At 39.0% G+C, this 13,774-nt stretch overlaps 1 protein-coding gene across 3 annotated transcripts in view; it reads left to right on the forward strand.

The window, feature by feature from the left end:
• IQCH (IQ motif containing H) overlaps positions 1-13,774 on the forward strand; it is a 4,045,691-nt gene that overhangs the window by 3,892,258 nt on the left and 139,659 nt on the right. For all 3 annotated transcript variants that reach the window (XM_044077880.1, XM_044077881.1, XM_044077882.1), the window contains one exon: positions 360-421. In XM_044077880.1, coding sequence (XP_043933815.1) covers positions 360-421 — 62 coding nt within the window. The remainder of the gene's footprint in view (positions 1-359; positions 422-13,774) is intronic.

Here is a 13,774-nt window from a genome sequence, read left to right on the forward strand (position 1 = left end):
TAACAAATATGTGTTTCATCATTTTTCTGCAAGTTCTTTGATTTTTTAATGCGTTTGCTGATGGAGATATAATCTGATGACTGGCTGAACCTATGTGCTGTCACATTTATACTAGGAACTCAAAAGTCTTTTACCAGTTTCTTTACCTACAGACAAGGAGTGGCTCCGGAGAAAACATTTTATCCAGCATTCAATTCACTGATGTTTAAAGTTGGAATTAATAACAGAATAAATATTGCATGTATACAAATTTAAAATACACTATGTATTCTGAATGAAAATAATAGTATGATTTATCTGAGTTTGCTGTTGTTTTTGTACTACCTTTCGATTCAAAAGTCTGTTTTTGAAATTTACAGGAAAGACAAGGGACAGCTTTTGTTCTGTATGAAAGTCAACAGCGGTACAAGCTGGGAATGCTGTAAGTATAACATAAGGTGGTATGAAAACACACCTTAAGAAATATCAAATACCAAGAGTTTAAAAGTAACTAAAATAATGTAAGCTTTTTTTTCAGATAAATAGCACTTGCATTGGATTTGCATTAGTAGAACTTCAGTGTTTTTATGCAGATGAAGAATTATGCTAGCTGGCTAAAATTAATTTTGAAGAAAAAATAAGCTCAATAAATAGTACCTTAATTTGCAGTTTATTTACAGTGTGTTTATTGAATAACAGGGAAAATCAGTACTATGTTTTGTTCCAGTTTTACTAATGGATGCATAGACCAAATTCTATAACGCCGTAAGATCTGTTTAACTGAAGCCTTGTTTGGAGAATTTATTCTGTCTTATTTTAGCTGATAGTGTTAATGGCTTTAAAAGTATTTATTTGAAAAAGGCTTTTCTAATTCTTAATGTTGCTGTTGCTAGGTGAATCTGAACATGATGCCATGATACCATGGTCTAACCATTATTAGTGCAAAGAGCAGTGGGCTTTGGCCATAGACACATCTAATGTTGTACTGCTTTATGGGTAGTAAAAAGGGGTGCTGTGATGTGCATAAATGAGGCTAAAATGGTAAAATTAAACCTGACTACTGAATTAGCACATAGCTGCATTCCTATCCATATGCTTTCACACATGCGTAGATAAATGTGTTTTATTCACATGAAAACATATCATTGCTCTTAACACCATTTGATTTAAATTTAATATTGAAATAGATTAGAGATCGCTGGAGCAATCAGTGTCTTACATGAAGTATTACATGAGAGTATATGACTACAATTGTTAGTAATGGTACTTGGCACTCTCCTACTGAACACTGAATCCTGTTCATTCCGTTTGTCTGATCTGACTGATGTTTCTAAGGGCCACTTGTCAGATCTGACCAGCTAAACAAGGGCTCCAGCCTTGAGCTCCTCTAAATTTTTCCCTCCCATAATGCACCTGTGCAGCTGCTTCCCTCAGATCTCATTTGCTGCCTAAACAATTGGATGCAGATCTTGGCCAAGTTAAGTGCTCCTCCTCATTTGTTACATGATATAGCTATTCCATGCTAGCTCTTATCATCTGTTTTCTCCGTCAATAAAGTAACTGCGCCTCAGGCCTCCTTACCCCTCCCCCTACACTGCTTTCTAGCCAAACTAAAAGTTTTTTTTCTTTTCAATCTATAACTTATAATTACTCCCTTGGACCCCACTAAGTCATTTTACTGCATTTATATTTACAATTAACCTTACCCTTACTAGTGTTTTATTTTTCTGAGTTATAATTTAAACCTTACCCAAACCTCAGTTCTACTAATAGTTTATTTCTGTGCCATCCATTCCTATTCAGGTGTATCCCTGTTCTGTGTAGCCCTGCACATCTACCCTACCCCCTTTCCTACCCACCCCTGCTTCTTTAGATTTATACTTACCCTGACTACTCCCTACATGGCCTCACACCCCTAACAGCAAATCACAGCTTAGTACCTCCCTCCTCTCTTTCATCCCCTCCTACTCACTTCCTACTTTTTAGCACCCTCCCATATACCTCCAAACACAAATTTATCATTTCATCCTATTCCCCTATTTGTTGGCCCTTTAACTATCTATCATCATATTCCCATCTCCACTGCATTCTTAAACAGATATAGTCCTGTTAACCCTCAAACCCAACAGTCTCCTCCCTCCAGAACATCCTTCTCTATTCTACACCCCACATCATTACTCCTTTTACATATTTCACACAGTATTTGCCCTAACTGGTCTATCTTCAGTGGTATTCTATTACCATGATCTTAATAAAACCTATCATCTCTGTCTCACCCTTATTACCTTTACTAATCCTAACCCTGCACATGACCTCCTATCACTCCTATCATCTCTTTCTCAACCACTATCCAACTCTGCCTACTGCACAGACTCACCACATAAGAGACACTGTTCACATCTCCCCTCAAGTATTAAATACTTATACATCACTACATTTCTCTTTAAAATTCTTTCACTCCCATAGCCCATCCTTGTCCTTTTATGAACAGTACAAATGTTTCTCCAAACTAAAATTCTCCACACAGCGCTACCTTTCCCTTATTAAACTCCAACCTGATATACACCCAAACCCAGGCCCATCTCACTCAACTAGCTCTGACCCACTAGATCCCCCCAAGATAACTACTAATATCTCCCACATCCCACCACTCAAAGGATGGAGCTCTGACCTACTTATAATACATTTCAATCTTAGAAGCCTCCTTAACAAAGTTCATGAATTCCATGCTGCCCTAGCCCTGTACTCCCCAGACATAGCCATAATTACTGAAACTTGGCTCATAAAAACTAAGGAATTACTTCCTGCTTGCTACAGTCTCATCAGAAAAGATAGGTTATCCAAATGTGGTGGTGGTATTGCTATAATGTTTAAGGTCCATCTAAATTTAGTTCACCTCACCACTTCTCCACCACAACTCCCCACAGCTGAAATCTTAGCTACATGCCTGGATATCAAAACTCAAAAATACATTATTATAGCAGCCATCTATCTACCCCCTGCAAACAACCTCACACTCATTGAAAAAATCCTAGAATAGGCCTCTTCCACTTTTTCTCAAGAAACTATAATGCTCAGTGACTTTAATCTTGACTGGCTTACCTGTTCCTCCAACACCCATATCAACTTCATTAACCTATATGACCTCATCCAAAATATCTTCCAACCAACACATATTGACAAAGTTACCAACAAGCATTCTTTACTTCAGTGGATCTTAACAAATAAATCCAAAAATAGTTATGTTACAGGATACCTCCCTGATTTCCCTAAGTGACCACTACCTGACCTGTCTAATTAGAAAACACACTCAGATTATCAACAAGGTTACTTATTGATATGTTTGCAATAAAAAACAGTTCTCCCCATCTCTCTGCTCAACACCCTTTCACGTAAACATGACTGGTCACCCCTAAAAACCTTAAAATTGGATCTTGAAGTACAGTACTTCAACAATACATTCCTACAAATACTCCATAACCTTTCTCCAATTAGGAAAATTCATACCAAGTCCTAACAACTTCCCTACTTATGTAAAGAAGCTATTCTTCTTCTTCTTAAACAACAGGATAAAGCCTGGACTCTTTGTCACAAAAACAAAAATAATATCAAGCCTTCTACCAACAGCTCAGAAATCTAGCTAAAAAGCAAATAAAATAAGACAAAAAAACTTGATTCCAAACATGCCAACTAAAATACCAAAACAATCCCCAAAGATTCTGGCAAACAGTCAATCTCCTTCTTAATCCTGGAAAACCAACCACTCCAGCCCCAACACCTAACTGCTCTACAGACTGTATAGCTACCCAATTCAATAACCACTTTATCTCCTTTATTACCTCATTACTTAGCAATACTACCAGTTCCACACTCTCCATACTACCCTCCCCCACAGACCTCAATACTTCGTCATTCTCTCTTAGACCAATTCAAACTAAATATATACAGAATATCCTTACTAAAATAAAATCTTGTACTGTTGCTGCAGATCAGCTAACAGGTGAATTCCTAAAAATTGTTGCCCCATCCATCTCTTAACCTATATCTATTCTTATTAACTACTCTATCTCCGAATAGTATGTTCCTCTTCTTTGGAAAATATCCCATATCATACCCCTTCACAAAGGAGGTCCCTCTACTGACCTTTCCAACTATAGACACATAGCTATTATTTCACCATTTGCCAAAATCTTAGAAAAATATCTACATAAACAGATATTAGATTACCTCCGTAAAAATAACCTATTATCTAATACTCAGCATGGCTTTCGCCCCAAAATTAGTACTAACACTGCTGTTATAAGCTTTACCAATACTGTAAACCACCTTAAAAACAAAAAACATATTGTCTGTGCCACCTTCCTTGATATGTCAAAAGCATTTCACACAGTATCTCATCAAATTCTCCTCAACAAACTTGCCGCTTTTAATATCAGCTCTGAAACCTTATGGGAAAATAAACTTTCGTCCCTATTACCCATTACTGTTGGCATCCCACAAGGCTGTATCCTGGGCCCACTTCTCCTTATTATTTTTACAAATGATCTTTATTCTACAGCTAAACCTACCACCATCATTCAATATGCAGATGATGCTTCCCTTATCTGCTCCACCCCCACCTTAAATGAACTCCAGAAAAAACTCAGGCTGCCCTTCATAGCATCAAAAAATACCTATCAGGCTACCAGCTCATTTTAAACCCTAACAAAGCCAAACTTATACTATTCACTTCTTCTTCTTCTTTTGGCTGCTCCCGTTAGGGGTCGCCACAGCAGATCAACTGTTTCCATTTCTTCCTGTCCTCTGCATCTTGCTCTGTCACACCAACCACCTGCATGTCTTCTCTCACCACATCCATAAACCTTATCTTAGGCCTCCCTCTTTTCCTGTTACCTGGCAGCTTCATCCTTAGCATCTTTTTCCCAATATACTTTGCATCCCTCCTCAGCACATGTCCAAACCAACGTAATCTTGCCTCTCTGGCTTTGTCTCCAAACCTTCCAACCTGGGCTGACCCTCTAATATACTTATTCCTAATCCTGTCCATCCTTGTCACACCCAGTGCAAATCTTAACATCTTCAACTCTGCCACGTCAAGCTCTGACTCCTGCCTTTTTGTCAGTGCCACTGTCTCCAACCCATATAATATAGCTGGTCTCACTACCCTCTTGTAGACCTTCCCTTTCACTCTTACTGGTACTCGTCTGTCACAAATCACTCCTGACACTCTTCTCCACCAACTCCATCCTGCCTGTACTCTCTTCTTCACCTCTCTTCCACACTCACCATTACTCTGAACTGTTGATCCCATCTCTACTCCCTGCATCCTCACCATTCCTCTATCCTCCTCTCATTCACACACATATATTCTATTTTAGCCCTGCTGACCTTCATTCCTCATCTCTGTAGAGCATATCTCCACCTCTCCAGGCTCTCTTCCACCTGTTCCCTACTCTCACTACAGATCACAATGTCATCTGCAAACATCATAGTCCACTGGGACTCCTGTCTGATCTCGTCTGTCAACCTGTCCATCACCACTGCAAATAAGAAAGGGCTCAGAGCTGATCCTTGATGTAATCCCACCGCCACCTTAAACGCATCCGTCACTCCCACCGCAGACCTCGCTGCTGTCATACTACCCTCGTACATATCCTGTACCACTCTTACATACTTCTCTGACACACCCGACTTCCTCATACAATACCACAACTCCTCTCTAGGCACCCTGTCATATGCTTTCTCTAAATCCACAAATACACAATGCAACTTCTTCTGACCTTCTCTGTACTTCTCCATCAACACTCTCAGAACAAACATCGCATCTATAGTGCTCTTTCCTGGCATGAAACCATACTGCTGATCACTGATCATCACCTCCCTTCTTAACCTAGCTTCCACTACTCTTTCCCATAACTTCATGCTGTGACTGATCAGTTTAATCCCTCTGTAGTTAATACAGCTCTGCACATCACCCTTATTCTTAAAAACCGGTACCAAAACACTTTTTCTCCATTCAAACTTCATTTTCTCCATTCATCCAAACTTATGGTATTCACTAATTCCTCCAAAAAAAGCACTCCAACACATCTCTTTGTCTTTGCCTCCAACAGCACTGCAATTGAACCCATAGAACACATTAAACTCCTTGGTGTTACCCTAGACAGCAGCCTACAATTTGACAGACATATTGCTCTAACAATCAAAAAAGTACATGTAAAACGTGGTGCACTGTATAGGGCTAAACCATTTCTAATCAATCATGCCTGAATAACTACAGTTAGAACTCAACTCCTATCCACCCTTCACTACTGCTCACAAGTTTTCACAAACCTTCGTAAATCAGACTTCAATAACCTCAAATCTTGTTATAATAAAATAGCTAAATTTGCCATAAACCTCCCCCATAGATCTCATCATTGTACTGCCCTACAATAACTGAAGTGGATTTAACTCCCTAACTTACTCACCCTCAACCAGTTAATAGTAGCCCACACTGTTATTCTTAAGCCTGACTACTGCCCAGCCCTATCTGACCTTGTTCAACCCTATTATAACCTTACCTAGCTGAGGTCAGCAGATAAAATACTGCTCAAGGTTAACAAAACCCGCAACACTCATGGTGACTCATTATATTCTCACACTATAGCCAAAGCTTGGAATTCTCTTCCCCAGCAACTTTTATCTACTCCTGATACACACAACTTCAAACAGCTCCTAACAGAATAGTTCTCAAATCACTGGCTATGGTCTTGCACCTCCTCTGGCTAAGCAATCCCCACTGTGCTCCTCCATCTCCACTTTAAGATTACTCTCCACTCTCAACCTGCTTGTAGCAACACTACTCTTTTGCCTACAAATAGCCAAAAAAAATTTATAATACTATGACTTGAGATGTTGTTTTAATGTTTTAGTCTTTTTACTGTATTGCAACATTGTGCATATTTCTGTCTTTTCTTTTAAATTACGATGATGACTTAAACATTTGAACTCTTTTACTATCTTGTCAACTTTGTTTATATTTTGTCTTGCTAGCTGGTCTATTGTACTATAGTCATATGTTTTAACATCTTGTAACCTACTTTATGTACTTATGCTGTTTAACTATTGTAACTTCTCTTGGGAGCTTTTCTCCCCAGGTCCCTGCTGAAAATGGGCTTCTTGCCCAGCCAGACACTACTCAGTTATCAAATGTAAATACATAACTTATTCTTATTTACTTATCCTTTTATTTTTAAGACCTCCTTGTTATTATTACTCTGTCACAGATAGTTTCTCAGTTTTTTGTCAGGAATTTGCCTTTCTTCTCTTTTGCATCGAGTAGGACTTCCTACTTCCTTTTAAAAAAGCTTTCATATTATAAATTAGTTGTTTCTGTTAAATGTAAAGTATTTTGATGTCTTAGCTGCAGTATAGATTGTTGCTGTTGTTGTGTGTATTTTTGTGCTGTTTTCTCTTTTCTGGCTAACAATGGATTGCTTAGAGAATAGTTTTAAAAAATGCTCAAAATATTGGTCCACTACATTATTTGTCAGGTTTTTGTACTCATGCCCTGCAAGACCTCCAGGACAAATTCATTTTAAAAGGCTTGTTGCCTTCTGATCCTTTAGAGGATAAATAAAGGGAATAAAAAGAAAAGAGAAAGAAAAGCCTAGGAAGGGGGGGGGGATGATAAAAAAGAGGAGCCAATAACAATGCTACTTCCTTTTCTCCAGAAATGCAGAGGGTTGAGTTGGCACATCCCTCAACTCCTGTAAAAGCTTTTGTTTCAGCCTAGCTGTAGTGGAGCTGATCATTATTCAAGACATCAAGACAAATCCTCTGAACCTTCATCTGAGAGAGGTGCTCCCAGTCTTCATTTCTCAATCACCATCTACTTTGTCCATGTGGTCTTTCAGGTCATTCAAAAGTGCATCATATCTAGATTTGGAACGCATGATGAGCGCTTTCTTAAAGACACAGATAGAGATGGGTGTCCTCCCACCCCCCCTTGATTTCAAGAGAGAATTGGGCTGGCTCTTCCTCTCCCATATTTGCTCCTTCCCTGGTCCATGTTTTGGTTCACATGGTTTCAGAGCTAAAGCAATGCCCAGAGCCTCTTTCTTTGATACTGATCACTTCTTCAACTTCAGCTCCAGAGATTTGGAAACTGATGCATTCAGCATCAAGCCCTTTTGTGTAAAATGGGTATTGGGGCCAATATTTTGATATAAAGTCTATGGCACCATCCCATATGGCTCTCTACTTAGTGTTAGAGTCTTCAACCTTCTAGGTTTTGACACTACTTCCCTCTTGACGGCCATCTAGTCTGTTGGTTTTCAGGGATGCCAATGTCAGTGCCACTCACATTTTCCTTGGAAGAGGCATGGCTGCAACTGTTGATGAGGGTTCTCCAGAGCTGATGAGTCTGGGGTTGGCCTTAGAAGTTCTGGGAAGGACAGTTGCTTCTCCACCAAGAACACTGATGCAGACTCCTTTGGTGTTGGCTCCACCTCAGGACACCCATCCATCTGTCTCTCAGCCCAGTCATCATACAACTAAGGGTCTGAGCCAAGGACATAGCCTCAAAAAACCTTATCAGTTGCAGGCAGAAACTTTTGAGAAGTTGAATTCTCCACCTCCCGATATTCCAAAAAAGGATATGTAAAAGGAGATGCATCAATTCTCCTGTGAAGTCTGTCACTTTGGACACATATTCTGATGATTGAGAGGGCTCCCCTAGTCCTCTCTGGAAGACACCACATTTCTTGAGATCCTTGAATTAATGCTTAAGAGGAGATCCTGGCCTAAAAACCTACGTTTGAAGGACCAAGATGCCTTATCTGAGGCTTAGCACTTTGTGTCCTCTACTTTGGTGGATCATCCTGCTGACAGCCTTAATCACCTGACCACCAGGAAACTATGACAGGAGCCAGGTTCCTCAGAAGCCACATCTCGAAAACCTTAAAAAATGTTTGCCCTCCCAAAAATAGTTCTGGTCCAAGGGTCCCTTGGTAGATTCTCTTATTGTAGCAGCAGCTGTTAAAAGGAGCTGACAGATTACACAACCACTACGTACCTGCCCAACAAGGGGTTTAGGGCTATGGACAGAATGGAGAAGGGAACATATGTTTAAAGTACCTTTGCCATCATGACCTTGAACTATGCCACTCACATGAACAACTTCCATAGAAATCTAGCAGAACAAGTTTTAGCTGCTTTGAAGAAGCTGCCCACACCCAACTCTAGAAAGTAACTTGAGATGACTTTAAGAACTATACTAAATATAACAATTCTGTTCATGTGGCTGATGTATAATGCAACCAATAAAGCAGATGGTGTGCTGGGTACAGGCATTAAAATGAGATAATATTCCCGGCTTTGCCCATACAGTTTTGCAGGCAACTCTAAAGTATCCTTTACAAATGTGCCATATGATTGCTCCACTTTATTTGGACTATATGTGAAAGAAAAAAACTACTAAAGTATGAAAAGGATGGCAAGATGTTGTCTGCCACAGGCGTTAAATTTGAGACACCTCAAATATCATATAAAAAGAACCAAAAGGGGTCAAGATACATGTGGTTTCACAAACGCCAGTGTCAACCCTGTCACACTGCTTCAGCTAGGAGGTGGCCAAGGCAGATGCAACCCCCTTCAGTGGATGCAGACCCAGATGTTGAGGTGGACCACAAAACTAGGGATATTGAGGGACCCTTTTTTGGATAAACAACCCAGCCATCCATAAAGGGCTGCCCAGCTGCTCCCCACTGGAGATAGTTAGGTATCACTTATCCTTCTACTCACTTGAGTGGATGACCATCACACAGGATTCTTAGGTAAGAAAGATAATGTCTAGATGTTATATAATTCCTTTTTTCTCTTCACCCACTGTTACTAAGTTGATTGCTTCCAAAGGTTCTTCCCTACCAGTGGTAAGCGGCCAAAAGAGAAATTCCTTTCCTGTTAGAAAAAAGTGCCATCCAGGAGGTCCCATCATATCAGAGAGGGTCAGGGTATTATTCAAGATTCTTTTTGGTTCCAAAGAAAAACAAGGCCCTCAGGCCCTTTTTTGAACTCAGCGGCCTAAACATATATGGAACAAAGACCCTGTTCAGAATGGTTACAGTGCAAGCAATCATGCCATGTATTCAGACAAATGTTTGGATGGGCTCAGTAGATCTTAAGGATGCTTAACCTTCATGTTGTGATAGCCAATGCATCCAGGAGGTTTTTTCACTTCCAACTAGGGACCAGTCATTTTCATTTCAGAACTCTGCCCTTCAGTCTCAACACAGCCAGTCAGGTTTTAACCAAGTCCACAGCAGTTGTCACAGCTTATCTGTGACTCAAAGGGATTTGAGTGTTTCTTTATCTAGATAACTGACTCCGCACTGCTATGATATGGTAATCCCTGTTTGAAGTCAGAGACTACTTACTTCAGCTCTTTCTCTCTCTTTGGGAATTTCTGTAAATTACAAAAAAAAGTGAACATTTCAACTATCCTAAGCCGTGCAGTTCATAGGATGTCACCTGGACACAACAAATTCTACAGTGTCCCTCTCCTTAGAGAAAATTCTGTCTTTAAGAAATTCATATCAATCTGATTTGTGTTACTGCTCTGCACAATCAAATCTAGTCTTGAGTTCTAGGTTTCATGGATTCCTCCATAATTCTGGTATAGTTCACCTACTTTCACATGACAATATTTCAGTGGCTTCTAAGAGCTCAGTGTTCCTAGCTCTCAGATCACCCATCTGCTGTGATCATCATCACTCAACTTTGCACGGATCATTTACAATGATGGATGACTTCCTCCAACATTCATTTAGGAAGACCTTTTGTTATGACACCTCCCTCAGTAGTGATCAGCACAGATGCCTTCTCAATGGGATGCGGGGCATTTTTGTGGGCGGATAGCCCAAGGCACTTGGAATCTTCAGGAAGACAGTCTTTGCATCACTATACTGGAAATGAGAGCAGTTCTCCTTGTATTGCAGAAACTTCTGAACTTCTTATCTCTAGGGGTGACCTCTATCCAAACAGACAATATGTCTATGGTATGGTACATAAGCAAGCAAGGTGGAATCAAGTTCTAACCCCTGTGCCGAGAAGCCATGAGAGTGTGGCACTGGGTAGTTGCTTCACATCACTTCCTGAAAACAACACACATCCCTGGAAGATAGACTGTATTGCCAAAAGGCTCAACAGGTCTGTTCTGATGCTTCCCTAGTGGTTTTTCATTCCAGTGGTAGCCCAGCAAATTTTCATCCACTATTTCCAGCTCTGCTATGACTTCTTTGCCTCCCCAACCAATACCAAGTGCAGCAGCTTCTTTGTCTTAATCTCTCCAAAGTAAACTCTGCTATTTGAAACTGTATTTAGGCAGTGGCCTGCCAGACCTATTCATGTCTTTCCCCATGCTCAGATTTTTACAAAAAAATCATGAGATATAAAGCCACCATAATCCTCAAAGCACCATGCTGGCCCTGCCAAATATGGTTCCCCCTGTAGTTCGGGTCTTTCCTCAAAAAGCCGCCATGGCTTCTAGGTTCCTGCCAAGATCTTCTTTCTCACCATCTGAATTGTCTCATCCAGACTTACACAATCTCAAGTTAACCGCATAGTTTCTGCAATTCCATTAGTGGCCAAGGATCCCTTCATTCATATTTTTTCAGCATCTCAGAAAGAGCCAGCTTGCATTGGTTACATTTTTCTGTCTTGGCAACAACATGAAAATTGCATTCCTTTAATGCATCTATTCCAGACTTTAGTTCTTTTACATTTGTTGAATTCAGTTCTAGTCAGTCTGCTAGTAAGGCTCATTGGGCTGCCATATCCAGGTTTCACAATAGAATTGATTCCCATTCCATAGCTTCTCATTACCTGTGTAAAGACTTCTTAAAAGGGACTTTTGTTCATCTTCATCTCCCAGTAAGAGAACCAGTGCCTCCCTGGGACCCTGATCTTGTTTTAAAAACACTAACAAAAGCACCCTTTGAGTCAGCATCTTCAGCCCAACTAAAATTTATTTCATGGAAGACATTGTTGCTAGTGGCAATTGCATAATTCACCAAGAAGGATTTCTGAATTGCAGGACATCTTCCACTCCACCATACATAATTTTCCATAAGGGCAATTTCTATACTTCATACAAATCTATCCTTTATTCAAAAGATAGTGCCCAAAGCAAATCTGAACCAACCCATTAATTTGCATATCTTTTTTCTAACACTACAAAAGAGGTGCTTATACAATCCACACTCTAGATGTTCATAGAAAATTATGGTTTTATCTCCACAGGAAGGATTTGCAGCTTTTTGTTTCCTTCACCCCAAATAGACTTGGTGGAACAATCTTCAAAGTAACCCTTTCCATGTGGCTATCCAATTGCATTTCATTTTGATGCATAACAAATCCTTTGCCAAACATTACGAGTTGGACATCATTTCCAGATACATAACATTTTTTAGAGCAACTATTCTCAAGGGTCTCCTGTCATTACACCACCCATGTCATTGGTAGTTTGAGATTCTGATACATGAGTTAATTCAGAAAGAGGGGATAAATAGGATACAGTAGTTATATACTTACTGTAATTCACATTTGTCCAAAATGACATAATTCCCTCTATCCTCCTTCCAAATTATACAGACAATACATGTGGACTGGGAAAAAAATATTAAACTATTAGCCATAGTGCCTTGGTAAAATGCTTTCTATGGGTAAACAGAACACTTCATTATCCAATATTTAAATACATTCCCAAGAGCATCACCATTAATTAATTCTTGTTCAAATTCAAAGAAACCCCATTCCAAAAAAACAGTTCTAAAATTAAAATAAATATTGCCAGTTAACATCATTATTTAACCCTCTATTGTTCAAAGTATTACATTTTAATATAATTCTACATTCTAAATGATTCAAAGCCATTAGTTTACCTTCACCATGCACTAGCTGTACATTTGCCAGAACACAAAATCTGTAACAGTTCACAGCCCTGTTATGTACTTCATTTGCAGGTGCAGTCAAAACTTTATCAACGTTCTTCTTTTTGATGTTCAAAAAATGTTATTGTATCTGAACCTTTACTTTCACCCTTGTATGGCCAATGTACCATAGTGGCAGTGAACAAGAATAAAAAAAATTCACAAACCACACAAGTCTTCTAGCAATTAAAATAGTAAGTAATATTTAAACTTTTACTATTAATTCTACCTTTTTTAGTTCTGTAAGTATACTTACATGCATAATATGCCGTACGCCCAAGCATTCATTTCACCCCACTATAAACTTGGAACATATTTTTATAAATAGTAATTATCCTATATTAAGTACTCTGCTATATAATACATAGGATATCTAGGTGAAATATTCATTTCATTTTCAGGCATAAAAATATCACAGTCTTTTTTTCATTAGATCTACAAAAAATCTTAGAAACTGTTGAATATTTTAATAAACAAAACAGATTAATAGCACTAACCTGAACCATATCAAAGCACTCTGATAATTCGCATCATAATGTCTAATGTCCCCAACATTTTCAAAATATAAAAAATATATATATTTTTTATTTTATTTAACAAATCACCTGAATAACTTCTGACTGGCAATATCATCATTAAATGATTAGCTGTTTGTTATTTCAGTATCAGTTCCATTCCATTTTAACCTAGGATATTTACCTAATGGCAATGATTCTATAAAATGGGGGGGGGGGGGTGACAACCTTTAGCATGAAGAAAATAATCTAGTGGTGCTTTTTTGACAAGTTAAACATACTTGTCTTGATTAAATCCCCACGTTTTCC

This window comes from Protopterus annectens, chromosome 7.part0 (assembly GCF_019279795.1).
Source record: "Protopterus annectens isolate FY-2018-M chromosome 7.part0, PAN1.0, whole genome shotgun sequence".
NCBI classification, from domain to species: domain Eukaryota; kingdom Metazoa; phylum Chordata; order Ceratodontiformes; family Protopteridae; genus Protopterus; species Protopterus annectens.